This window comes from Oculina patagonica, chromosome 4 (genome assembly GCF_052425735.1).
Source record: "Oculina patagonica isolate OP01 chromosome 4, crgOcupat, whole genome shotgun sequence".
Classification (NCBI taxonomy): domain Eukaryota; kingdom Metazoa; phylum Cnidaria; class Anthozoa; order Scleractinia; family Oculinidae; genus Oculina; species Oculina patagonica.
This window is the reverse complement of record NC_135761.1, coordinates 53971788-53997192: the sequence shown is the minus strand read 5'-3', so window position 1 is coordinate 53997192 and position 25405 is coordinate 53971788. Positions and strand designations below refer to the sequence as shown.

The 25405-nt window shown below is 39.1% G+C and overlaps 2 protein-coding genes across 4 annotated transcripts; both read left to right on the top strand.

Annotated features, from left to right (window-relative positions):
• The first annotated feature begins 1598 nt into the window (after positions 1-1598).
• On the top strand, positions 1599-9703 carry LOC144650694 (melatonin receptor type 1A-like). 3 transcript variants are annotated; one of them, XM_078510423.1, is made up of 3 exons: positions 1599-1802; positions 4247-4340; positions 5818-9703. In XM_078510423.1, exon 3 carries the CDS (start codon positions 5976-5978, stop codon positions 7014-7016), a length of 1041 nt encoding a protein of 346 aa, XP_078366549.1. In that variant the 5' UTR covers positions 1599-1802; positions 4247-4340; positions 5818-5975; the 3' UTR covers positions 7017-9703. The 3 variants fall into 3 exon arrangements, with proteins under 3 accessions (XP_078366549.1, XP_078366550.1, XP_078366551.1); XM_078510424.1 differs by lacking the exon at positions 1599-1802 and having other exon boundaries at positions 3921-4340; XM_078510425.1 differs by lacking the exons at positions 1599-1802; positions 4247-4340 and adding an exon at positions 5417-5512.
• Positions 9704-16360: 6657 nt separating this feature from the next.
• LOC144650669 (uncharacterized) lies at positions 16361-24130 on the top strand. The gene is made up of 7 exons (XM_078510390.1): positions 16361-17477; positions 18399-18594; positions 18742-18816; positions 19151-19236; positions 20002-20233; positions 21325-21464; positions 22061-24130. Exons 1-7 carry the CDS (start codon positions 16789-16791, stop codon positions 22320-22322), a joined length of 1680 nt encoding a protein of 559 aa, XP_078366516.1. The 5' UTR covers positions 16361-16788; the 3' UTR covers positions 22323-24130.
• Positions 24131-25405: the final 1275 nt, after the last annotated feature.

The window sequence follows — 25405 nt, the reverse complement described above, 5'->3', positions numbered from 1 at the left end:
CTAAAACACTAACCTTATCAGTATTTTGTACTTGTCAATTATGATGATCAGTTGCTTTTACGGCTATTCTTTCAGTTGCAATAGTTTCTGAAAATGTATATCGTCAGTTAAGTCGGTCTTGAGCAATCAAATACACTTTTGTAGACCCTAATTTACTTTTTTACCGCTGGAACAACGTACTGTTTAAAATATATTTCGTTGAATACAAAATACTTGCAGTAAAACAGCAAGCAACATCCCGCCAACCCGGCTGTGTGTGACAAGCAGTCCAAACTTTGAAGTCATTCTCATTCAACATTTTGAACTCTTCGGCGCAATCTAGAATAATTTTTTCGTTATCATCGACTAAGCGCACAACAAAATAATTAACGACTTTTTATAATTTCTCACTAATTGAACTGGAAAACACGTCTACCTTTGAATTTTCTACTGTTTTATAGTAATTAACGATGGGGATAGTCGACAATGCTCTTAAAGGGAAACTGCATAACTTAATACGAATGCGATAGTTTCGAGATGGATTTTTCAGTTGCGGAGGGTGTCTAAGTCTTTGCAACGACGTCCAGCTCCAGTTTTTGTCTCTTTTCAGTCTCCAGCCTGGTTATGCGAGCCTCACACGACGAAATGTTGACTAGCGAAAATAAAATATATATTATATATATAAATTGTAACGGTTAACAGCGCGATCAAAACAATGATGTAGACTGTAACGAACTAGTGTTCATGCTGTTTAACTGAAGAGTGGGTCACCTTTATGGTGGCCTACGAAACAGATTTGTTTTGAATGGCAGTCAACTGAATTTGAGTCGTTCATTAGAAAAAAGATTATTATATATAAATTCTGGGACAGTTTTACCTTTCTCTTATAGTAAAACACTAATAACGAGTAGAAGTACCTCGACTTTATTCCAAACCAACGTTTCAGCTCATCGAGCATTTCTGAGCGAAACAACCCGTAATGGTAGACTCAAACACTTCATGTGCGCTTTGACCGGAGTGTAATGTGCCAACGAATTCTAAACAAAAATGGAAACAAATCCCGAGACCGCGCAGTATACTGGCTTCAAGCAATTTCAAGGTAGCTTATCCAGGAAAAAATAAGGACCTCGTCATTCTTGCGGAAAAAAATACAGAAAAGAGCTAAATTCAAAACCGGAAGCGCAAAATCGGGACTGAATAGAAAATTTGCAAGTCGTCCCGGTTCATCGCCACCCTTGTTGTTTGTAAAGTATGATAATTGAGCCAATAATATAGAAAACCGTTTTATTCAGTGGAGGGCAGCTGGAGTGGATAAACAAAATTGATTGATAAAATGGAGGACGTTTTGCAAAATTGAAAGGAGTTTGTACGATTTCACTGACGTTCTTTTGTTTTGATACCGTTTCTTCGGTTGTGAGACTCCACTGTTTGAAATGTTAAACCATCAAAAGTACAGGAAGGAGGCGTGTCCTGTCTTTTCATGTCACAATAGCTCTGTAATCGCTCCACTTTAGATACATTTGCTGGTAAACTTGTCTATTCAGCCTACCAGCTGTACTTATAGGACAGCTTGTCTTGTGTTTAGTGCGGATTGCGCACGCTCGAGTACACTTTCACAAGCCAAAGTTCATAGACTTGAAAATTAATTGTTGCAGGCTGCACAAGATATTGAATGGGCTAAAGGAGAGACTGTACCTCTACAAGCCAGCCATTATCGGTGGGATTGCACTCGATAGCAAAGAAACTAGTCGGTGATTGTCAGTCATAAAACTATACTGGCAAAATTGAAACAAATTGTTGGACAACACAAAATGTGGAATCAGGTGAGAGATTGACTCACACAAAAGTTGTGCTACGATGTCAATATTAGATTGCTGAAAACATTAGAACATTATGTGGAGGTCAAGTCCAGCCGCATTTAATAAAACTGAATTAAGCGCAACAGTATCTACTAAATAAAGTCATGGAAACGAAAAAAGAAGCTGGCAAGCAACATTAGAAGAGGTTCCGTCTAAAAAGAGGGGGGGGAGGGGGGGGGGGATGGGCACACGTCGGCGATCAGTTAAAATTATAATTCTTTGTCGGTTGTCAGTTATAGCGGAGCTCCAGCGTGCGATGCGCGCAAGCGAAGCACCACAGGTAAGAAATTCAAGTAAACGCATGAAGCCGAGAAACTTTGATAGTGACGTGAACGTACGAGCGAGCGTCCGTACAAACTCTGAGGGAGGGTGAGGGGAGTCACAAGACAACCCAACACTGGGGAAGATGTCACCTTATGCCACCTTACATGCTCCAGGATCGTCATTGGACACCTATGTCGTGATCAATTGACAGCTGCCTTAAGAAGGTATCCGCTTACCAGTATCACACGACCATATCACAGGCTCAGATTAAGAGCGCATCAAGGTCATGTGTTGTTTTTGAAGTTGACCGCAGACTAGGTTGTGGTTTTACCTTGAATTGCGGGCTCAAAGAATTGGTCGGCGGAATTTATTTGATTGGATTTGACGATTTATTTGAATATTTCTTGAGTAGTTTTGCATGCCAGGTGTATTCGGCAAAAACTTCAATGAAAGTATATATTTTCAAGTTATTACATGTAAGAAGCAGCAAAATATGTAAATATATGTGGAGCACCGCTTTTAGACTTGGCTAAATCTATATATTATTTTGCGCCCTTTGTCGCTACAGCTATATGTTTCGCCCTTTGTCGCTTGTCGGTTAGCCCCATTCAGACCCTCTTAGAAACTTGTACACTGCTGTTTTCAGGGTCCATTGGATATTTGCGCATTGTACATTTTGTTCTAGTAGAGGTTAAATCTGTTTTTCTATGTATTTTTTATTATTTGTCTATGTTTCTTGTTTAATAGCCACAGCCAACAAAAGGACTAATCGAGTAAAGTTTTGATGTTAATAAAGACCACTGATCTCCTCTATGCCCTTCCGGAAGCCTCAATATCGCTTTTTTTCAGTACAGGTTTAAACAGAGAATATACTACGAACAACCTATTGTATGTGATAAAAATCTGTGCATTTTGCCATCTCCTTGCCTCCCACGCAGACGTCCTCTGGGCCCGTCACCCGTAGGAGGCTGTCTCTTGCACGACCTATGCAAACCGTATTGCATCTTTTGATAAACTGTCTCATTGTGGTTGGAATTTATCCTTGCACTGGTACTTTTAATTTGTCTTTAAGCTCGTATAAAGCAAAATCCCTAAGACTATACCTGGATCATGGAACCATGTTTAGTTCTTGGCAATTTGTGTTCGCTTGCCTTTAATTATTCTTTTGTCGCCATTGTTTCTTTTTTTCTTCAACTTCATTTTTTCAATGACAGTAAGTTCTGCACTTAGTCGTTAGTCGGTACTTCACTTAAGTTTTCAGTGCATGGTATTTTTATATAAAGTGCACTACAAGTTCATATATGTAGGAAATGTAAAATGTAAGACGTTTGTGGGAGTTAAGAGGTGTATTGCAAGTTATGTTCTTTAAGCTTTTAGTAAGGTGCTGTAAGTAATGTTTATTAAAAGTAAGTAAGTAAGTAAGTAAGTAAGTAAGTAATGATGTAATGTATATGAAATGATTCATATATGTACTGCGGATGTATATGAGAGTGATAAATGATCGTCGCAGTGAATTTCCAATGTAAGCAATTGGAATAAAGAAGCCTGAAAAAAATTCAGGGCTTCAACGGGATTCGAACCCGTGACCTCCGCGATACTGGTGCGATGCTCTACCAACTGAGCTATTGAAGCCACACATTGGGCTTCAATAGCTCAGTTGGTACAGCATAGCACCGGTATCGCGGAGGTCACGGGTTCGAATCCCGTTGAAGCCCTGAATTTTTTTCAGGCTTCTTTATTCCAAATGCTTAAATTGGAAATTCACTGCAACGATCATTTATCACTCTCTTAAGTAAGTAATGTGGTATAAAAGGCTTTAAATTTTTCTCAAAAACTTTTACCATAAAAACAGGCTTTTTTCCAGGGTTAAAATACGTTTGTGATTGCCGATCGCTTATGTACTACGTTATTCCCGAAGGGAACAACTCACTGGGTAATTTATCACTTAACACTAAGTACGTAATGGTTTGTAACATAAAAAGAGCAGTTCGGATTAATGTTTGCAGATAGCGTGATTTCAATCTCACAGAGGTCACAAAGGAAGTTGCCATCTACCTCCTCTACGTTTTGCTCTTATCAAACAGCAAATTTAATGTGGATGGAACGGGCAGAATAAAATTTTTGTTTCTGCATTTCATTTTTAGTGGTGGCCTGTTCGTTAAGTTGTGTGCTTCGAGAAACCGTCAGGAAATGCGTGCAGACATGTAGAATCAGTTGTTCTAACAGTGAAGACTAAAGGTAAGTAATTACGGTAAAGTTAGACCTCGATGCACGAGGAAATTATCTTGTATGATACCTCCATGCCTTTCCTGAGAAAGGGGAAATAAATTGTCTTGTTTTCTACAGTGTACCGGATTTCTCGTGATCTGGGTGAAAAAAGTGTTCTTTACTTCATGTTTCGATTCTTATATCACCAATTCTTCAAAGCTGCCTCGGCAAGCAATAACGCCCGTCAACATACCTATCTTTGATCTGAAAATGTCTCACCAATTAGGGTACGACTCCTTGGAAAAAAACAAAGGAAAGCACAGTGCATTCAGAAAAGATTTGTTAGATATTATATAAATATTTAGAGAACTATGTAAATAGAGCGTACACCACAAATTTACTGTGACAAAACGGTATTCATGCGGGTAATTAATTTTGTTACAAGTAACCCATCTTTACTCTGTTTTCTCTCGATTATTGATGTACTTATCTGACTTATCCTACTAGTCGTTGCAAATTTTTTGTGAAGCCATGAGTGAAAGCCAAATTTTTCATCCGGCCATGCCTACAGATAAAAAGATTACATTAAAATGTCATCGAAGAGTGAAAATTATTTCATTTGTTGCTTAGTGATTAATTTAATGACCCTTGAAACACCTTTTCAAAACTGAAGCAATGTTTTAAAAAAATATAAACAATAAAGTGCTATTTTGATGAGTGATGTTTTGCAAAAGGTTTCCAGGCTTAAGAAGAGTGTTTAAACGTTTATCCATTAAAGGTGAAATCAAAGTAGAAGTACACGTACTAAAATTTCAATTTATATTTAAAAATCCATTTCGGTTTAAAAGGTTGATGGAAAAACTCACGTAGTTCTACTTATTTATTTTGTAAATGGTAATCGTGAGAGTTTTCTCTTACAATACAGCCGCCGCCCCAAGCATTTACACCATTGAAAGGCTTCCGACTCCTGCAAATTAAGTTTCATTTCAATGTTGTGGTCTTCGTATGTCTCCGTAGCCAAAATAGAAGTTGCGATTCCCCAAACAAAACCCGTCCAGGACATTGTACTCGGTGAAAACAATTTTCGTATAAAAATGGTAATCCTACGCGTTTCTAAGACCTTTTGAAGCAATTTAATTAATAGAACAACCCACCCACATGGAATTTTCTTTTCATGCGGATATCTTAAGATGGCTGGACTGGTAGGTACAAAACAATATCCATTTTGATATATCGGAGTGATGTATGTTATGTTAAGATAAAAATCAAATTTCTCTTCACTTTGATGTTTTCGGTTGTCAAGTTTACGATTTCCTTAAAATCGTGGTCCGCGACAGACAGAGCAATGCAAAACCGACCACACTGATCTAAAAGAGCATAAATGAAATATTTACAATAAATGTGATGTGTATGCTTAGTATAATGTACAAGTTATCAATTTTCCATAATATATTCCGTTTTGAGATTGACCATTTTAAAGCGTTTTTTATTTAATCTAAATCTGCAGAAGCTCAGTGTGACATTGGTTCGTGAAACGTAATCTGTGGACTGGCCTCTGCTTTTACAAGACAGGTGAATGTTGAAAATCTGCTATACTAAGAAGATTTAAAGCACAGCTGAAATCTGGGGAATTTCTGGTGGTTTTTCATTTACATATCTCATCTTATGGCATCGCTCACTATGTGTAACGCTAGCTGCATGGCAAACAGCGTTAGCAATGAAACTGAACCTGAATTCGAATTCGAAGACTCATTTCTTCCTTCGTCATTGATTGTACTCTTGTGCATCATCGGCCTGCTGATTATTACGGTCAATGGTCTCGTAATCTTCTTGATCTACAAGAAGAAAACACTGAGAACACTTACCAACATGTTTCTTACTTCATTGGCGCTTTCAGATCTCATGTCAGGTTTGGTGGGAATTCCTCTTCTCCTCATCTGTTTAGTGGGAGACATTGTAAATGTCTGTATCTCTTCCACGATTTTCATTCGATTCACGGCCATCTCTTCAGTTTGCCATGTTTTGCTAATTGCATGTGATCGCTATATTTTTATAGTTTACTCCCTCAATTACCATTTTCTTGTAACGAAACGGCGAGCGATCGTTGGTGTTTTTGCCATTTGGCTGCTATCAGTTGTAGCTTCTGTTATTCAGTTGTCTTGGCAAAATATCAAAGACGAAGCTATAACCGAGTTTGAAGAAACAGTAGAAGATATTGATATAAAGTACAGCCTAGTTTGCATCGTGCTGTTCTTTGCAGTTCCTTTGTTATTAATGTGCTATATTTATGGACGCATATTTTACATTTCGTTTAAACGTAACAAGCGCGATCGTCAGTTGAGCAAAAATCTTCAGCAGCCCTCCCGATCGGTCCTTTACGAGTGGCGAGGCCGCAGCGTTCTGTTGATCGCGATGGTGATTTTTGCCGGCTGTTGGTTGCCATTTTTCCTAATGATGCTTGACGACCACATGGAAACATCACCGTTGTCTCCTATGCCACTTTGGGCGGAGCGTCTGCTGATATTCCTCGGCTTTATCCCGCCGCTGTTGAACCCAATCCTCTGCACGTTAGCCAAGAAAGATTTTCGACATGCATTTAAAGAAGTGGTCCTCCGAAGAGGAGTACAGCATGGGGGTGGACAAAATGTACATTTTCAAGTCGCCCGCAATCGGTTAAATGTTAACGACAACGTAGAGTGGCAATGAGGGGGATAGGAATAACTCCCGGGTAAAGAGAACAAACACAGGGCGATCCTGCAATATTGGACTTCGTTGGGATTTTCCACCACGACCTACAAAACAGGATACAAGGTAACAAAAACAGTAGTGATGTCGGGAGTAGTTCTTCAGAAGAAGAAGATAAGGGGTCGGTGCGATCTGCCTGCCCCTGAAAACCTTGTTGATAGCAAAATGTAATACAAGTAAGGAGAAAGGGAAAACAGCTAAAGTAGAGCTGGGAACTGAGCTGGGCAGACCGAGGCCACTGTAGCTAGTGGGTCGAAGAACAGAGCTAACAGAATGGGAAATCGTGTTACTGATAATCGATGAAGTGAGTAGAGGAAGATGATGAATGATTCTCAAATACAAGTTTAAAATGTATTTGGCATGATAATAAACTTATTACTTCAGAAAAGAATTTAGACCTGTGAAAACCATCTTTGTTTCTAACAGTCGTAAACGTAATACTATCATTTGATCGCTCGTCCCCGAATATTTCTGTACTATAGAGCTTTTAAATGGTAACACACAGTAAAACGTTACAACGGCTACGCTTTTTAAATTCAAATCAAAACATCGAACCAGCATTCTTGTCAATTTTCCTGTTCAGCATTTGCGAGTAAATATCTCGGCCAAGCGTGTACTGCATTCAAATCAGATGGACACGGATGAAATTTCAATTTTCTTGTGTAAGGTGTTTACATTAGGCAGTGTTAATTTGATGCTCGCCGATGTCATTAAAAGATACTTGGCGTCTTAGGTATAAGAATAGCAGATACAATAGATATGTTGTTGGTTATACCGTTGATAAGAATGAAAGTATTTATCGGGTCAATGGGCCCTTAAGTTATGCCTGCGGGAAAAAAACTTCTCATTAAAAACCTTGTGTCGCCTTTTAGTCATGCATAAAGAGGAAAGAGGATCGCGCCGGGATGTATGTATATATTTTTTTGGGAATGTTTTTGTTTGAGAGAACTTTCATCAAAAACTTTTTTATGGGAGATTGTGTGGCGTCCTGGTTGTGTGTTTTAGTCTTAAATTCACCCAAAAAATGATAAAAGATGGATAGATAGAGAGATCGTATAAAGTTATCATGTCAAGTACAAAGGAAAAGGAAGGAACTACTGATTTCAAAACTGAAAGTGTTTTTGTGGCTGGATGACAACTTTTGTCACTCAGACACAGAGGTTTTGTAAATTTGACTTTTTATGGAAATACTTTATCTTGGTACAATTAAAAAAATGTCATTTATGAAAATTTCTAAAAAACTGTGTGATCATCTCTTTATACCGGATAGATCTTATCTGTGTTTCTTTTGAACGTTGCAAGCTATAACATAGCATATAAAATTCAGTAACCGCGTCAAAGATGAAAAAGAAAAGGACAAAAGGATAAAAAACAGAGTTTTTTGTCAAGCTGGGTTGGGCAAGTCATTCCACCCAAGCATATAAAACTTGACGTTTTTAAAAGGAAATATAACATCAATAACAAATAGTCAGTGTCTCTATTTCCAATGTTTATACCTTCTTGTCAAATTTGAAAAATTAAAGTAACATCGTCTAAAGCCGGATCTGACTAGTTTATGTACATACCGGTGAGAAAGTTGTTAGTAGGACATTGTGTTTCTTGTTGCCAATATAGATAGACGAGCACTCCAAAGAGATATATAAAAGTTTCGAAAAAAAATTAGTTTTCGTGCCAAGTGTTAAAAAAAGATGAAAGAATAATTTAAAGCCAAACCGATAAATATTTCTTTTAGCTTGTGGGTAATTCCTGTCAGTCAGCCATACACACGCTTGGAAAATTTGACACTTTTAAACGGACATTGTGTCTCGCGCTACAATTTCAAAATGTCACAACCACTATCTGCATTTCCAATGTGTATATTTGCTAAATTATAAAAGGGAGTTCATCTCTTAAGCCGGATGTGGCTTGCCTGTGTACATATCGGTCATTGACAAACAAAAAGCTGTTTAGCATGTTATCTGTGTTATACTCAGGCTGGCAGGATAAGGTATCCTTTATGTTATAGAAGTGTCCAAAGACGTGACGGGAAGATGCAAATGAAGCCAAATTGTAGAAACTTCCCTCCAGCTTTCTTCAGTTGTCAGCTAAAATTAGCCAACCCCAAAAGGAAAAGTCGGAGACTGGATCAATAGATTGTGCACTGCTTTTAACTGATTTATAAGTTTGTTGTTTGTAGGTTTTCAATAAATAAGGGCTAAGATTAGAAGACTGAATTTCTCGACACCATGGACCGAAGCTCAGTATGTGATAACATAGCGCTAATGTGTTAGCTTTGTACTTTGCCAAACGAAATGTTCCTTCGATTCCTGAAACTGAAACGCTTTATTACTTGCTTGACGTTATTAGTGATGTACCTGAAAGAGTCGAATTAAAGCTACTTGTATTCAGTTATTTTGAATAAAATTGTGGAAACTCAAACTGTGTAAGAACGAAAAGAAGACATTATTGCTCAGACTTCTTAACCCCACTTCTAATACATCCAACTTACATCTTCACAGCGGTCAAACGCAAAAAATGACGTCACATCCGGTCTTTGCCGCTTCGAACTTTTGACTCGAAAGTGGGCAAACTTTTGCAAGAAATTGTTAAAGAAATAGTACGGTGAAAGAACAGTTCAAGCTGGGACACTCAGTGGAGATGAATTATCAAATTTCCAACCCATAAGCGGCGTAGAAACCTTAACTTTCCAGGGACGGCGTTAACTTTTGGCTTTAAAGCAAAAGTTTACGAAAAGTTTAAGACTTTGTATGGAAAAGTTTGGCGGCAATTACACATGAACTGCGCACGCGCGCTGCGTTTGACCGCTGTGTGACTTACATCAGAGGCTAGCGGCGGCTCAATATGCGTCTGTCAGCGGTATCACGCTAATGATCATTCTCGTCCCCAGAGGCCGCGATCCTTTTGGTCAGCACCAAGAATCACGACCTCTTGCCGGGTCCGAAGTTTTGAGCATGAGCACAGTCGCTCATTTTCGTTTGTCAGCCTTTTAGTCTATTTCTCAGTTCTATTTGGTCAGCACGAAACGTGGTCACGTAGGTCTCTGGCGAAGTCTGTTTTTTTTTTAGCATGTGCAGAGAGTTCATTTTCGATTGTCAGCTAATCAGAACTCATTCTCGTCTCCAGAGCTTTCGTTTCTTTTTGTCACAAATAAAACGAGTAGCTCTGGGGACGAGGATGATTAGAACTGAGCAAAATTATCATTATTATTATTAAACTCTGAGTCAGCGTATAACGACCGGAAGTACTCTACGTGAATAGCGGATTTGAATACCTTGTGACGGGCCTGCACTCCGCCAGAGGTTAATTCTTGGTGCTACGAAAGGGATTGCGGGCTTTTGGGACGAGAAAAGGGTACCTATACTTTAAGAAGGTCTAAACAGACAAAACGTCTGTCAGCTCGTGCTACCACACATTCGCACCAGACACTTCCGAAACTTCTGGTTTCCCTATCTCAGTTACCAAGACACATCAGTTATACCGTCATGGCACTAAAATCTTGACAAGAGAATTTTTTTACGGTTAACCTTTGTTTACGGCTAATGGTTAAAACGTCTAATAGTCCAGTCATTTTGTGGTTGGACCTGCAACTTATTGCAACAGAAGCTTTCTTACCGCCAATCATTTCAAATAAGTCCCTAGATCAACATACTAAAAGTCCCAAAGGATCCATGCATGGGAACATCTCCAAAATTTAACGGATTCTAAGTCGTGCTTTTGCGTAACATGAAAACGAGGCTCAAAAACAGAAATTCTGTAATTATGCTTGTTTATGGTCAGAATTTCATTCATTTCGTCCAAAAACCATGAAATTTACTTCAAATATGCCTGAAAACTTTCATCCGAAGGAAAAATTGATCAAAAAGTATTCTGTAAGCAAAATAAATCTCATTATATGAGGTGCGCGCGGACTGCGCGTGCAATGATTTTGCCGGTCAGTATATGGTCAACTGCGTTTGACGCATATATTAACTCCAGAACTTCCCTCTACCCTGATCCTTCCATAGGATGACCAATGCTACCAAGGAAGCTTATTTGCGTGTGAAAGGCTCCTAACTGCAAAATAACTTTGCCTAAGTCACTGTTAGCTGGTTCGGTGCTGATGATGTGGAACACCTTCCACCAAAGGGGCTGGTCAAATGTGACGATGGAGTTAGCGATGTTGTGGCGCCGCGCATGTTCAGACACAAATTTTTAGAGTGGAGGAAATACATGTGACGTCGCTTGGGTTTAGGTCCCCTGATGGTTACCCCGGTGGACAGCTTGCATCATTTCAGCCCATGCTGGGCGTGTGGTGTTAAACAGCAGAAACGTCTTCCAAAGTATGTCCAAATTCGCTGAGGGATCCACTTGTGATTGCCTTGGCTCAGATGGCGGGCGTATCAGTATTTATTTTTTTCCAGCTGCTGAGATGTCTTGAGGACTAATCTTTCGTCTCGGGACTCGACGGGACGCTTCTTTTTCGGTTAGTGCCACAGAAGTGATGGTACAAATTATGCCCATGCCATGAAAGGTGTCGTTACCGTCAAGGGTTCGTAGATTATGTTCCACATTGTCAGCTACGTACTGAACAAACTCTCTGTCATAATTCAGAAGCCATGGCGATGAAGGGTGTCTATTAGAAATCGCGATGCGAAGTTGTGATGCAGCTGCACTGCTAAACCAACTTGTAAAGGCGCAAGAATCACTCTTGGTCGCGCCACCTAAACGATTACCCGTCCAATTGATGCTAACTTCCCGTTATCTTTACCAACCAGAATACCCTCCAAAAACATCTTTAGCATGGCTGGGAGGAATTAGGCGCTTTTCTCAGCTTCTTTTTCGATCAAAGGGTAGATTTCGATGGACGTTTTATGCAATTTGATGTCATTCTTGATCAACCTTGAGGCAGTTCAGATTAGACTTAATTTTTCCGTATCCAGATCAACATCCTTTTGTTGTAAGTGAAATTTGTGCAGAATAGCTGATGCGGTACGTACTTTTAAAGTTTTCCTGAAGTCTTGCTTTCATATGGGTGCGGCTATGCGGCAGTAGTCGAGTCACCAAGATACTCCTCCATTTTATCCATTAGATCCATGACAGTAATTTGTTCGTCGTCGTTCTCCTTAAGAAAGCTCGCCACTTTGACAAACACTTCGTTTTTTTCTTCATCTTGTGGACGTCCGATTTTTCTTTTCTTACTATCAGGCTGATCTGAGGCACTGAATACTTTTGGCATTTGTTTTTTGGTCCTGAAGTTGACGCTGCATAGCTGATGGTAAACAGCACCGGCGGCCGGCAAATCATAGACATTTGAAATTCTCGCCTGTACCACTTCAGCCCAAAAATCCCCCCTTTCAGAACATGCCTCTAGTACAGTCTCTTTTGTCTCGAGGGTTGTCACACGGAACACTTCTCCTGGCTTTTTCTTTTGCTCCTCAAAATCAATTTCGTTACCACAGTAGAAACAGTCCGTATTAAAGCTAAAGAATTTTTCACTCTTGCGATCCAAAGAACGACGTTGGCTTGAGGTTTGCGAGCTTGCAATTTCTTGTTTCTTGGCTTGGGCAATGTTACTAGGGTGGGAATACGCGCGGCGACATGTCTTGTGTACCTTTTTAACCGGGAACAGTTTGGATGTTGTCATTGCGCTCTGCGCTTGCGCGGTTTATACCCTCACTTCCCTTCAGACGGAGAGATACTATGTCATCTTCAAGCGATTTTTGGCAAATCGCACAACACATTTCATCCATTTTAGGCTCTTGCTGGTCTAAAAATGACCAGGATACAATTTAGACTGTGTCAAACGTGCAATAGAATCATAGACGCTCTGTGTTATTCCAATAACTTCAGCAATCGGGTTTAAAACCTTTCGGAAACATATCATTCTTTATAAGTAGAAGAAAGGATAACATTGTTTTTTTTTTTTAACTCACTGCAGTGTCGTATGCAGTGATCTCGCTTTTTAGTTTATATTTTCGTAGCCAGAATGTAATACGTTGCATTTCAACTGCGTTGAAAGACTCAAAGAAATACTGTAGCCGCAGAAACTCGCTAGAATCGCTTTAGAAACAATGCTTTGGATGTGATACACTATGATTCAGCAAAGGGAAACTTCTCCATTATGAAAGAAAAATTACTCTTGAAGAGAACTCAGAATACACTTACCTGGTCGGAGCACAGAACATTGAAGCTCCCAAGCCATTTTGTTCGACGGAGATTAAAATTTCTGCAGGCGTCAAACACAGCTCACTATACCTGCGAACTCTCCCGCCTTGGGTGTGAGTCTCGGATCCGAGTTAAAAACTTCGATCTCACGCCAACTCACGCTTTTCTTACTCTTTCCGCACGAAAATTAAGCTTTCTTGAATTGTATCACTATTTTTGAATAAAGGTTTAAACAGTTCAACGTTTCATTAAAAAGTAAAAAAATAAAAAATCGCTCCAGATAAAAAAGTCCTATACACGGGGTTGCGAGTTTTAACATGGCAAGCACCTGAAATACACTTAAAATTAAAGCTGTGTACATATGAAATGTCCCAAATTAACTTGATTTCTTAAATAAAAAAAAACCTTCCACTTGAGATATCGTTTCAAATTTTGTTGTATTTTTGACTTTTAAGGCATAAACACGCGCGTTTTTGTAAAAGCTTTATTCAGCCTCGTTTCCATGCATCTCTAAAAACGTGTCTCGGAGCTTCTCAAAAAACCCATTTTTCAATAACTTTCCCTTCCGGGATTTTCTGGGACTTTTGATATGTTATTAACGATAAGTTTCTCGGTCAAAAACCGTTAGAATTTCTTCTGTTGCAATTAGTTGCAGGTTGACCCATTATTTTTAGTAAAATGACTGGACTATAACTGTTTGACGGGTAATGGTTTTACGGCTAACGACTGATCTATCAACTCTATTGGTCTCAATATTGGTCTCTTATTGGTTGCTACTAGGCTAACCCCATTGCCGGAGACCCTCAAATATTACAAAAGCGTTGCGTTTTTCCGCAAAAAATCTCCATTTGCATGCCATAGTTTCCAGAGTAGACACTGGCTCTCGAATAAACGCCCGGTTTCCAAAGTAGGGTTATAAATAAGCCTCTTAGGATGTATTTGAGGTTTAATAAGCTTAACTAGGCGAGAGATTGAGCCTAAAAAAACAAAACCGGATTAAAGCACTAAGAATATTTTATACAAATTCGGGCAAATTTGTTCAAATTGTTTTAGTTGCTTAATTCATTCTGTTTATTTTTGGTCGCTTACGGCGTTAGGATCAGACTCCCGTATTATATTTTGCATTTTATCTCATTTAATTACAAATCCAGTTTTACAAAAGGTCTGGCACCACCGTTATCGGTTTGTCACTGTGATTTTTCAGATTTTTATTAAATTTGTACATACAAGCTGTAGGTATAACACAAAATAATGAAGAAAAAGTCTTGCTTAATAAATACCGGGCTCGAAATAAACTGCTGGAAATAAATAAACGCCGGGCCCACCAGTTTTTTTTTTTATTTGAGAAGCGCCCTAAGGATTTTTATAACAGTTTTATAGCATCAATAGTCTTTGATTTATAACTTTTGATGAAGAAAGTGGGTCGACGAGTGTTCGAACTTCTCTTTCTTGTTTGATTATCAACTCCCGTGCACTCTAGATCCAATCGACTGTCATTTGCCCTTGCTGAATTATTTGAAGTCCTTTTTTTTATGGAAATCAAAACTAGCCTGCCCTCCCCCCCCCCCCATTTGGTAGGCAGATAATCGCTTGCTGATTTTAGCCTAAAAGACTCGTCCAACCCTTCTCTCTTAGATGTTGTCGAATCCCATTCTTCAACCAGTGTTCAACAATTCACGAAGTGTTCACATAAATTAAACATGTATTAAAAGGTCATCAGAGTTTTCAAGGATTCGAATTTGCTTTTGAATATAGGGTGCAGTTTTGGCGTCATCATTTTGCAGTAGTCATCTCCGATTTAATAAATTCATGTATCTCAAGGAAGTTTTAGGCGCAATTAAGTTTAAGGTGCAGCCGGATACCGCGCAGTTCCCCTTTGACATCCGGTTACAGTGCAGAATTATTTGGACTGAAAAAGTTCCGTCTTGGTCCTCGTGGTAGACAGAGCGGTTTTTTAAACTAAACGTAAACCAAAGTAATAAATCACTCCAACTAATCACACATGACACAAGCAATCCCACGAACCAATCAAAATTCGATGGAAATAGAGTTTTACTTTTATTAGGGGTAAAACTCTGGAGTTTTCATTGGTTTGAACGCTTGAGAGTTTGCTCTGATATATTAATCACATTCGATGAAATAAAAATGCAATATCAAACGTTATCTCAAGACTCAGTGGAGTGGTCGGAAGCGGGGAGGGGTCGGTTCATGGTTCAGTCGATTCATGTCTCCTGCTAATGGCCATCGCATCTTCATTTAACATGTTTAAAAATAGCCAATTGATTATCATCGTCTTATGTCCCAAGTTTAATAAAGTGCCTTTTCTAATGTTTTTATACCTTTGAACTGGCTTTCGTACGAATACAAGTAACATTATAGAAGATCGCCACGGATGTTTTCAGTTTGAGACAGATGTGCTAAGAGACGGGAAGTGCGCGTTTGGAGAGAAACGCGAGTGAGGCGAGCAGAGAAGAAAACATGTTTAATACAGAAGGGCAGTGTTCAGACAAGCTCTAGACAAGCTTCACCGGTGCACACTGGAACAGAGATTGCAGTCACAGCGCGTCGAGCTCTTTAATATAGATGCTAAGAAACCGGATAAACACCGGGTCAAGTATTACAAGATATGAACAGTTTATATATAGGTCATGTATCAATCAGCTTTCATCGTATAAAAATACAAATGTAAAGCTTGAGAAATACGTTGTTAATTCTTTAAAACAGTTTTGCATAAACGACACTAAAATTACATGAGCTATTGATATTTCCACTAAAAAAAATAAAAGTAAAATGAATCATCGCATAAAAAATAAAATAGAGCACTCTTGCAAGCGATGACATCGCATTCCTGTGGGATCTGATTCAGCCGTATCCAAAGTCAGTAGATTGTTTACAAAGGAGTTAAAAATATTTCGTGTTAGTTTATTTAAATAATGACGGTGCGGATTATTCTATCAACAACTCTGACGCCCTGGACAACTCAACTTTGTTTAGCCGTAACCAAAGCAAGCGAGAATAACTTGTTTACGTCATTTAATCATGATGTATTATCGCAAAACGCGACCGGATACAAAAATATGTACATTTTTTGATGAAAAATATGCTGGATTTTACACCGGTGGGAAAGCTCCCTATGTAATAATAAAAAATAATGACAAAAATTGAATGTGCTTAAAATTATGATCGAGTATGTATATAATAAATATTTGCATTTTGTGGTCGCCCAATGCGTGTAACGCATGAGTGAATACTGTTTTCACGTGTTTATCAATGTTTACATTTATTCTAGCTCAATTTTTACCTGGACCAAACTAAAACCTTGTGAAATACAGCAGAAAACATTTCTTTAAATGAGCCTTACGCCAATTCTTTCAGCATTTTGCTAAATGGGATTGCATGCTACTGCTTCTAAATTTTTGCTATGTCACCGTGACGTGACGTGCTGACCAATATTTGTAAGGACCCTGTGGCATAACAATAACACAATTATCATAAGCTTGCGTGCTATTAGCGATGCATAAATTCGGTACACTATAAAAGTTTACACAGAAATCGCTGTCGATCGATCATTTCGACGAAGCTTTCCAACATGTTAAGAGCTGCGATTCTTCTACTGCTAGTCCCGCTCGCTTCTTCGCAGCTCAAATGGCGCGAAATTTCGCCGACGAACAAAGAATCCGATCAATTTCCCGCGCCTCGGAGAGATTCGTCCATCGGTTTCGACAAAACGAAAAATCAGTTGGTTATTTTTGGCGGCAGAGGCGATGTCAATTATGATGATACTTGGATTTTCGATTTGGGGTCTCAAAACTGGACGAAGGTGGAGCCTACACTTGATAGCGATGGAGTGTCTATCCCAGAGAGGCGATTTAGCATGGTGTACGGAACAGAGGGCAACAACTTCTATGTGGCGACAGGTGAATTTTCTGGGGATGACGATTCGCCGAGGCGTTTCTTCAACGATATTTTGCGTTTTGATTTTACGTCGAAGAAATGGACAAGGCTCGGTAAGGACTCTAAAGTAAAGCCAGAAGAACGGTATGGATCGGCCGGTGGAATATTCGACGATGGGAAAGGCGGCAACGGATTTTACATCACTCACGGATTCTCTGGCACGCGCTACTCAAACACTTTCAAGTTCGATTTCGCCAAAGATGAATGGGTGGAGAAATTTTCCGGTTCAAACAACTACAACCCGAACTATCCACATTCCCGCTGTCTGCACTCCGGAACAGTGATTAAACCAGATGAGCTTGTCATGTATGGAGGTTGCTTGGGGTAAGAGATATCGTGTGATGTTGAACAAATATTATACATGTATTGCGGTTAAAGTAAACAAGTCACTTTAGATTCCCGGCATGGGAGGAGGTGGGGGAGTTCAAGTGTAACAGTTGCGCGAATACAGTTTGTGCGAATGATTTTTTGGGATGGAGATAAGCATTTTTGCTATTTGTTGGGTCATATATTTTTGCAGGTGATTTTCTTTTTTGGGGGGGAGTTGGGTGGGTGGGGGTGACATGGGTGTTTATGCCTTTGAGCGTGATATATGATATTTTAGGGGTAAAAAAGTGTGTGTGTGTGTGGTGGGGGGGGGGGGGGTAGGCAGAGTGGGGTAATATTTACTATATAAATTTAACTATGGTGTGAAAATTGAATTCATTTGCACCTCCCATTTTATTTTGCCCGAGATTTGATGCCCTGTTGTAGCGATCAGTACATTGTTTTGTTTAATGACCAACTTTTCACAGGTCATATATCTGAATATGTGGCAGACAGTAAGACTGGAAAATGTATCAGTTTTAGAATTCTAAATAAGAAAAAAAATATCAAATCTGCTGCGTGTATTATGGTTTTTTACATAAACATCTTTTAATCATGTGTTATACAGTGGAATCACAATTTCTTGAACACTCGATCGATTCCTCAAACCCTGATAACTCAAAATAAAAGCTGTATATTTTCTGTGGATGCTTCAGTTCGTGGAAGACAAGTTTACCACTGATTTTTTAAACCAATTTATTAATGTATATTTCTCTTGGAGGCTCGAGAAAATGGGATTCCACGTACTGTATAATTAAATAACAGGTGTTGTGGAAAAACACACTTACCGTAAACTTCTTTGATTTTAATATTTTGCAAAACTAGCCCAACAAAGATAGACTACGTAACGTTAAAAACTTGATTGAAAATTGCTTTCAGTGGTGGCATGACAGGTGGTTCATGTCCATCCAAGGATAACTGGAAATTTGACGCCACCAAAACAGAATGGACTCGCCTGGAGGAGTGTTCCACTCCACGGATGTATTCAGCTATGGCAATGCTGCCACCACTTACTGGCAGTGAACGTAGAGCAGTGCTGTACGGTGGAGCAGAAACAAGCAAATCTGTGTTAGTGGTGAGTACATGTTAATAAGAAACTCTCAGGATTTTCCTAATTTGTTTGGCCAACCTTCCACTTTAAAAATGAATTGATCCTATTGATCGGTTACACACGTACCTGTATAAATTATGTAGTCATAATAATATTTTTCTTTTTTCCTAGACATCAAAATACGAGGCTAGTGAGATAGCTGTGTTTAATCCTGATAACAATGAGTGGCAAAGGAAAAAAGTGGAGGTATATTTTATTGCTAATTAATCTAGGTGTTAAACCTTGAGTTGCTGACTATTTATTAATTAAAATAAAAATGTTGTGTTTTCCAACCAGTCAAAGATGAGACTGTTCGCCTTGCCACTTTATTAACTCTTATGGTAACGTGAGGACTAAATATGAAAAAAAAGGGGGGGGGAGGGTTGGGAGGGGACCAAGATAAGGGACTAGGGAGGGCCTCTAACAGAGCTTATAAGATACGTATTACTTCAATGATGTATTATTTTTAACAAGCTTATTTAATTAAATCAATTATTTTAAAATAACTTGGTTTACATTGTTGTAAATTTGATTTCTTTAGGGCTCGTCATTCCCAGCAAGACGAGCTGGTCATGTGATGGTAACAACAGATAAAGGGATTATAATGTTTGGAGGTTCAGGCCGAGAGTAAGCAATTTAAAATGTTTGATTCATTAAATAAAAAAATCTCCCTGCCTGAAAATTGCAGGAGACACTAACTGCTTGGTGGATTTAGGGGGAAGGGCCGTGAGGGCCCACACCTTTCTTTTGTCTGGGAAATTGAAAATCAGTTGTTCATTTTATAAACTTTTTTGTTACAATGCAGGAAACCTAGAGATTTAGAACTTTTTTTTAGCTAAGAATACCAGTACTCTGACTTTTGGCTGCAAAAGCATTGCAGTAGATAGATTTGAGTTACAAAGCTAATGCCATGTAGTTCCCTTGTACGGTTAAAAACCTTACAGCAACGGCAGTTAAAATTTCTATTGAGAACCCTGATAGCACTTAAATTATATGACAAAAATGATGAAATGTCTGAAAGGAGTGCTTTTGAAACACCGTAGTTAAAACAGTGAGTTGCTCTGGAGATAACTCTTTCATCAGTGTTTTGTGACTTTTGTGGATATCTCAAAGACAAATGATCAAGCTTAAGCAAAGTGTCTTGCATGCTCATGGGTAAAAAATAAGCAAAACTATTATGGGAAATATGTATGTACGCTTTGTGCACAGTAACAGAATTTAAAAGAGAGCAAATAGAAATGATTACATCATTTATGTAGTATTCAATTATCTACCAGTAATATCAAGGACATACCCAAAAAAAAAACAGTCAGACAATACTCCTGCCCTCCCTTCCCAGCATACAGCATGCAGACACACTTCTAACATTCCTATGCTTAATTCTTATTACAGTGGTGAAGGATCACTTAATGACATCTGGCTCCTAGAGGGTGATGCTTCAGAAGTTGATAAGACTCCATCTGCCGGTGGGTGTGGCTCTGCAGATTTCAACCTTATAGCACTCCATGGTATTTTCATGTTCCTTGGCTGGGGTGTCTTGCTTCAAGGTGGGGCCTTCATTGCACGGTACTTCCGGCACAAGGAACCTGAAGGATGGTGGTTTAAGATGCATAAAATTTTTCAGGTAAGTAAGAGCTTAACCTTTATACTCCAAGCAGGAATTGGCCGTTCCGAGGTTGCGCAGGGAACTGGGGCGAGTTTCAAATTTTAAGTAATCGATAATCTGACACCACCACATGAAAGATTACGGTGAAATTGGTCATTTGACCAAATTTGATGCTTTCAGGATGAACAGAAACAAAGTTATGGACCTTGATGCTTTCAGGATGAACAGAAACAAAGTTATGGACCTTGAAACATGGGTCAAAATCCATACAAGCGTCTCTACTTGTGAGCCAGCGTCCCCCAAAACCATAAGAGTTTATATGGTTTTGGGGGATGCTGTCTCAAAATAAGACGTTTGTATGGATTTTTAACCATGTTTCAAGGCCCATAACTTTATCTCTGGTTATCCTAAAAGCATCAAACTTGGTCAAATGACCAATCTCACCTAGTTCTTTCATGTGATGGTGTCAGATTATCGATTACTTAAAATTTGAAACTCGACCCAGTTCCCTGCGCAACCTCGGAACGGCCATACCAAATGGGTACTGGTGTGCCTGAAAGTTCAGCTAATCACAATTTATACCTGCATACGTTCCCTTTTTTTACGTAAGCTGATAAAAGATGTTACGACTGAGTTTGATCGATTCACAAGTGATTAATAAAATCACACAAACACAGTGGAGCTTCCCCCCCCCCACCCCTTGAAGTTTTTACCACGTTTTTAGAGCATAAACATTTCTTCACTCCCAACTTAAACGACGTCGCCATATTACTAATCCTCACAATTTTCCAGTGACGTAAACGTGGGATCGTTTAGAGCAGGAGCATTTTTTGACGTCATTTTTCTTTTAGGGGAAGCACAACAAAGCAAAAACAGTAGTTATCGCTTGTCGAATCTTTTGGCGGGAAACAAAATACTATGGACCACGCGGTACCTTATGACGGGAACGCTGGTCAAATCAATACATGGGCCGCTTGGATATTCATAGATTTACAGCCTTCTAAGCTGGCTGTATCATTTAATATGTGATGTTGAAATATGTGATGTTGAAATATATAATAATAATAGATTATTATTATTATGTTAAGGAGTGCTATTTCCTCTTGCAGGTGTCTGGTCTGGTGTTGGCGTTAGCAGGTTTCATTTGTGCCATAGTGTCAGTTCCGTTTGATCATTTAAAGTTTGCTCATGGAGGACTGGGCGTGGCAATTATGATCATTGGTGTGACACAACCTCTTAATGCCCTTGTGTAAGTATTCAACAGCAATCAGTTAACCCAGTGATTTGTCGTGTTTTTAATGGGACAGTCCTGTTGAAATTTTATGAAATGCGATGAGTTTTTTCGGGAGACATTAAAGGGACCGTGTCACAGATTTTAGCAAAACTAAGGCATAGGAAATGACCATAAAATTCGTTTAAATATATAAAATAACTTCTTAAAACAGTGAAGGAATATTTAAATAACACACCAAATGCAAAAGAAGGTACGGATGGCAAAAAGTGTTGAAGATCGAAACGGATTGCGAAATGGGTTTTTTAAATATCGTCTGGCGGAACAGCTTTCAAAGTAAATCTTGTCTGCTTGTACCTTTAAACAATAACGCCCTGGAGACACATTTGGCTGCAAAGAAGCTATGGTCAGTTTGTCATTTAGAAGTCTTAGAATCATGGAATTAATTCTAACTTAGCCCTGACACACTGGTAGTCTGCTTCGGGTTGAATAGCAGTCTACATGTACTTAACTCAGCAAAGTAATTTGTTTCCAGTCGTTATGTGATCTCCATTTTTCCAAATAATTTAAAACTCGCCTGTTTCACAATTTCTCTTTTTTTTTTCTCATTTCAGTCGTCCTCACAAACATCCCGATGGTTCAAGGTCAACAGGCCGAATTATCTGGGAATATTTCCACAAGAACATGGGTCGTCTTGGTCTTATTTTGGCCCTCATTAACATCAGTCTTGGGCTTTTCCTAGCCGTGGCCCCAGTCGCAGCTTGGGCCGTTTGGTTCGCTCTCCTCGGGACCTTTGTTGTTTTGTACATTGTCATGGAGATCCGTTTGCAGATGAGTAGGAAGAAGACGAAAACAGCAGCTTTTCCGATGAAATAATTCTCCAGAGAAAAACGTAGTGTAGTTATTTTTGTATTTGGAACGCTAACAACTGTGTCCTAAGAGGTTATCTTAGTGATTCATGCAAATTGGCCCAGTAGATGTTCACCTACATCCTTTACAGCAAGGCGCCCAAAAGTGTGACCACCTTTAATTAATTCACATTCTTTCGTGCAACCACCATCCAATCAGAAGCCAAGGACAGATTCCAGTTGACTTCTGATTGGATTAAATCTGCACGGAAGAATGTGAATAAATTAAAAGTGGTCACACTTTTGGGCGCCTTGCTGTAAATGGTCCCGGCAAACGAGGAAGCACTGTTTTCCAAAAAGCAAAATGCAAGCAAAATGTTTCTGAAAACCTCGGAAACGCTTTTTGTTTCTTGGAAACAAAAGCTGCTTCTGCAACAAATGTATCTTGCGCGCAAACGGGGAAAGAATTAGGCAAACAATGTTCAAGTGTCCTAAATTTAAGTCGTCGATGAACAAAACTGGACTTTTTTAGTGTCGATCAAAGAGTGTAAACGTCTATTGCGTTTATTAGCGTCAAGGGTCAAATAAATCTAAATAAAACCGTTGACAGACGGTTATTTTTCGATTTTTTTGTATTCAGCCTATTTATAACCATTATATTATATTTAAGTAGAAACTCAGTCGTGTTTATTGGGAATCCACGTATTTGATATAGAAATGATCTAGTCAACTGTGTGATTGTCATGAATGTGTAGTCATATCTACCAGCTAGCAGTAGTAAACGTTTATGTTTTGATATTATTGCTGAAGAGGCAGTTCTATAAAAAAAAACCGTGTCAAGTAACATAATAACATATTTGATAATATAGGCTCTTGTCTGTAGATTTATAAAGTTACCAGGATCTTAGTGTTATGGCCAAAAAACTTATTAACTGAAAAAATTCGACAATGACTCTCTCATCGCTCACTGATACATGCATACAGAGTTTGTCCGCACCCACCTTCGTTCCGTTTGTTCGATTCTTCACACATAGATTCAATTAAAATGGAGTGATTCTGTTAGTGATTTCGTATTAAACCTAGGGTCCTGGGGACAACTAATCAGACTGTTTACCATTCTTTCTCAACCGTCATGGTCGCATAGAGCCAATGAAGCTTTTCATTCCCGCCTCGATTTTCCATTTCACATCACGGAACTGTTCCATAGCACATTGTTGCTAACGCTGTTTTTTTATAATTATTTTTGCATCAAAATCTACATTCATGTTAAAGCATTTTTAAGCAAAGAATCCCGGTTTCCGCAACGGGGGTAGGTTCGGGGTCTGTTAAGACTCTTTAGATCGCACACGTTCTTGAAGTTCGTACTTTACCATTAAGTAGGGGAGTGTGAGCCAGTCCGTAAAATGTAGATGTAATGTTAGTGTATAAAGCGGGTTGAATACCGTAAAACCAACTGGCCAATCACAAAGTACAGACAATCCAGGAACCAAACAAAACTCAAAGTAAATACATGTGGCCGACTCGAAGCGCGGGAAAGCGTGTGTGAGCGGGACACGATTGGTTTTGGTTTCACTTCTGATTGGTTGAGAAAGTGTGCGCTTTTTTAACCAATCATAAAACAAGGTAAAGCAAAACCAATGCAACAACTTTCGACAGTCAAGTGAAAACCGCTCTATGTAGTGTAACTTAAAATTAAAATTAAAAAGTTGGTGTTAATTTTAATTAAATTAAAATGATAATATCATGAAAGTATCATGTTGAAATAATTAAGCTGCGAATGTATAATCGATAATGTAAAAATCCGAGGCGAAATAAAGTTTCTTTATGTATGACAAACATTGCAGTCCATATTTTTAATCGTTCATTCGCACACATGCCATCCATTTTAACGTGAAATAAAGTATGTTTCGGTGTGGGGTTTTCAAAATGATTCAGGAGTTAGTCAAGAGAGATTGGAGAGCACTGGGTTAATTTTTATTTGTTTTCTTTTCAGTAATACATCTCAACCAGACATGTCTCTTTTCGTAAAAAGGCTGTAATATGCTTTGACAAATTAATTAATGATCTTGATGCCCGAATAGAGACAGCTAGATTCTCGATGGCGCTGGCTCTCCGTGAAAGTGAGCGACCTCGGATCGTCCAGGAGGCAGTCGGAATTTTTATCAAGTTTACAACTACTTTTTGCATGGGGCTACCGGTGTTTACGGTGGGTTTCTTGCAATCTACTACAAATGAAGTTAATGAGGTAAATTGCCGAGAAAAAGGGCGAAGGAAGGGAGATTGCATAAAATAACACTTTAAGCCTGAAATTCCTTTACAAACTTTGTAATTCCAGGCATTAAACCAAAAAGGGTGATGTCAAGTGTTGCGCGAAAGGGCCTTATCTCTTTCCCGCGATTTTAAGATTCTGCCTATGAACGGGCTCCGTATCCGAGTGCGGTCTGGGGACGAAATTCCCTCCATTGTTTTCTTTTCTTTTTGCCCATTAGGAAACCTGTTCATGTGCTGGGCTCGAATCCGTTGCCTCTCTCGCGGGGGATATAAATGCTACATTACTAGGCTGTGACATTTTGTGGAAATTGAGCGATTTTGCTGTGAGAAGCAACAGATTTTGCCTTCTGCCGAGTTTGGCGTGCTGAGTTTTAAAACATTACATATAGGCCCATTACACTATAGGCCCATTTGCAAAGTTAACCTGCGGGGTTATTTTTCCACACTGTTATTTAGTCTTTGTTTTTAAAGGCTATATTCACTAGCGACGGGGGCGGAGTCGTAGGAGGGCTTACGACTAGTTAAAATCTAGATTCGGAGTCGTAAGCGGAGTTATAAGCTTGACGGAATCGGAGTCGGAAAGATCAGAACGTATGCATTGTCTTCCTATTCCGCTTATAACTCCGTCGCATATGGTCAAGTGAGAACTAGAATGATGGAGCCGCAAGCAAAAGGGAAGAACAAACCAACCACAATGCTAGCTCTCAGGCTCTCCGAGTACTTCTTTTCTGCTTGCGACTCCGACAACCTAGTTTTCAATAGATCAAAATAAGCGACGGAGTCATAAGCAGAACCAGAAGTCTGCTAACGACTTGACCGCGGTCAAACGACAGAAATATG

Excerpts from the sequence above, each read along its gene's own strand:
- LOC144650669 (XM_078510390.1), top strand. The coding sequence starts at position 16,789 with ATGTTAAGAGCTGCGATTCTTCTACTGCTAGTCCCGCTCGCTTCTTCG. Across the intron at positions 17,478-18,398 it reads ATGTATGGAGGTTGCTTGGG|TGGTGGCATGACAGGTGGTT; the intron begins GTAAGAGATATC and ends AATTGCTTTCAG. Across the intron at positions 21,465-22,060 it reads CAACCTCTTAATGCCCTTGT|TCGTCCTCACAAACATCCCG; the intron begins GTAAGTATTCAA and ends TTCTCATTTCAG.
- LOC144650694 (XM_078510423.1), top strand. The coding sequence starts at position 5,976 with ATGGCATCGCTCACTATGTGTAACGCTAGCTGCATGGCAAACAGCGTT.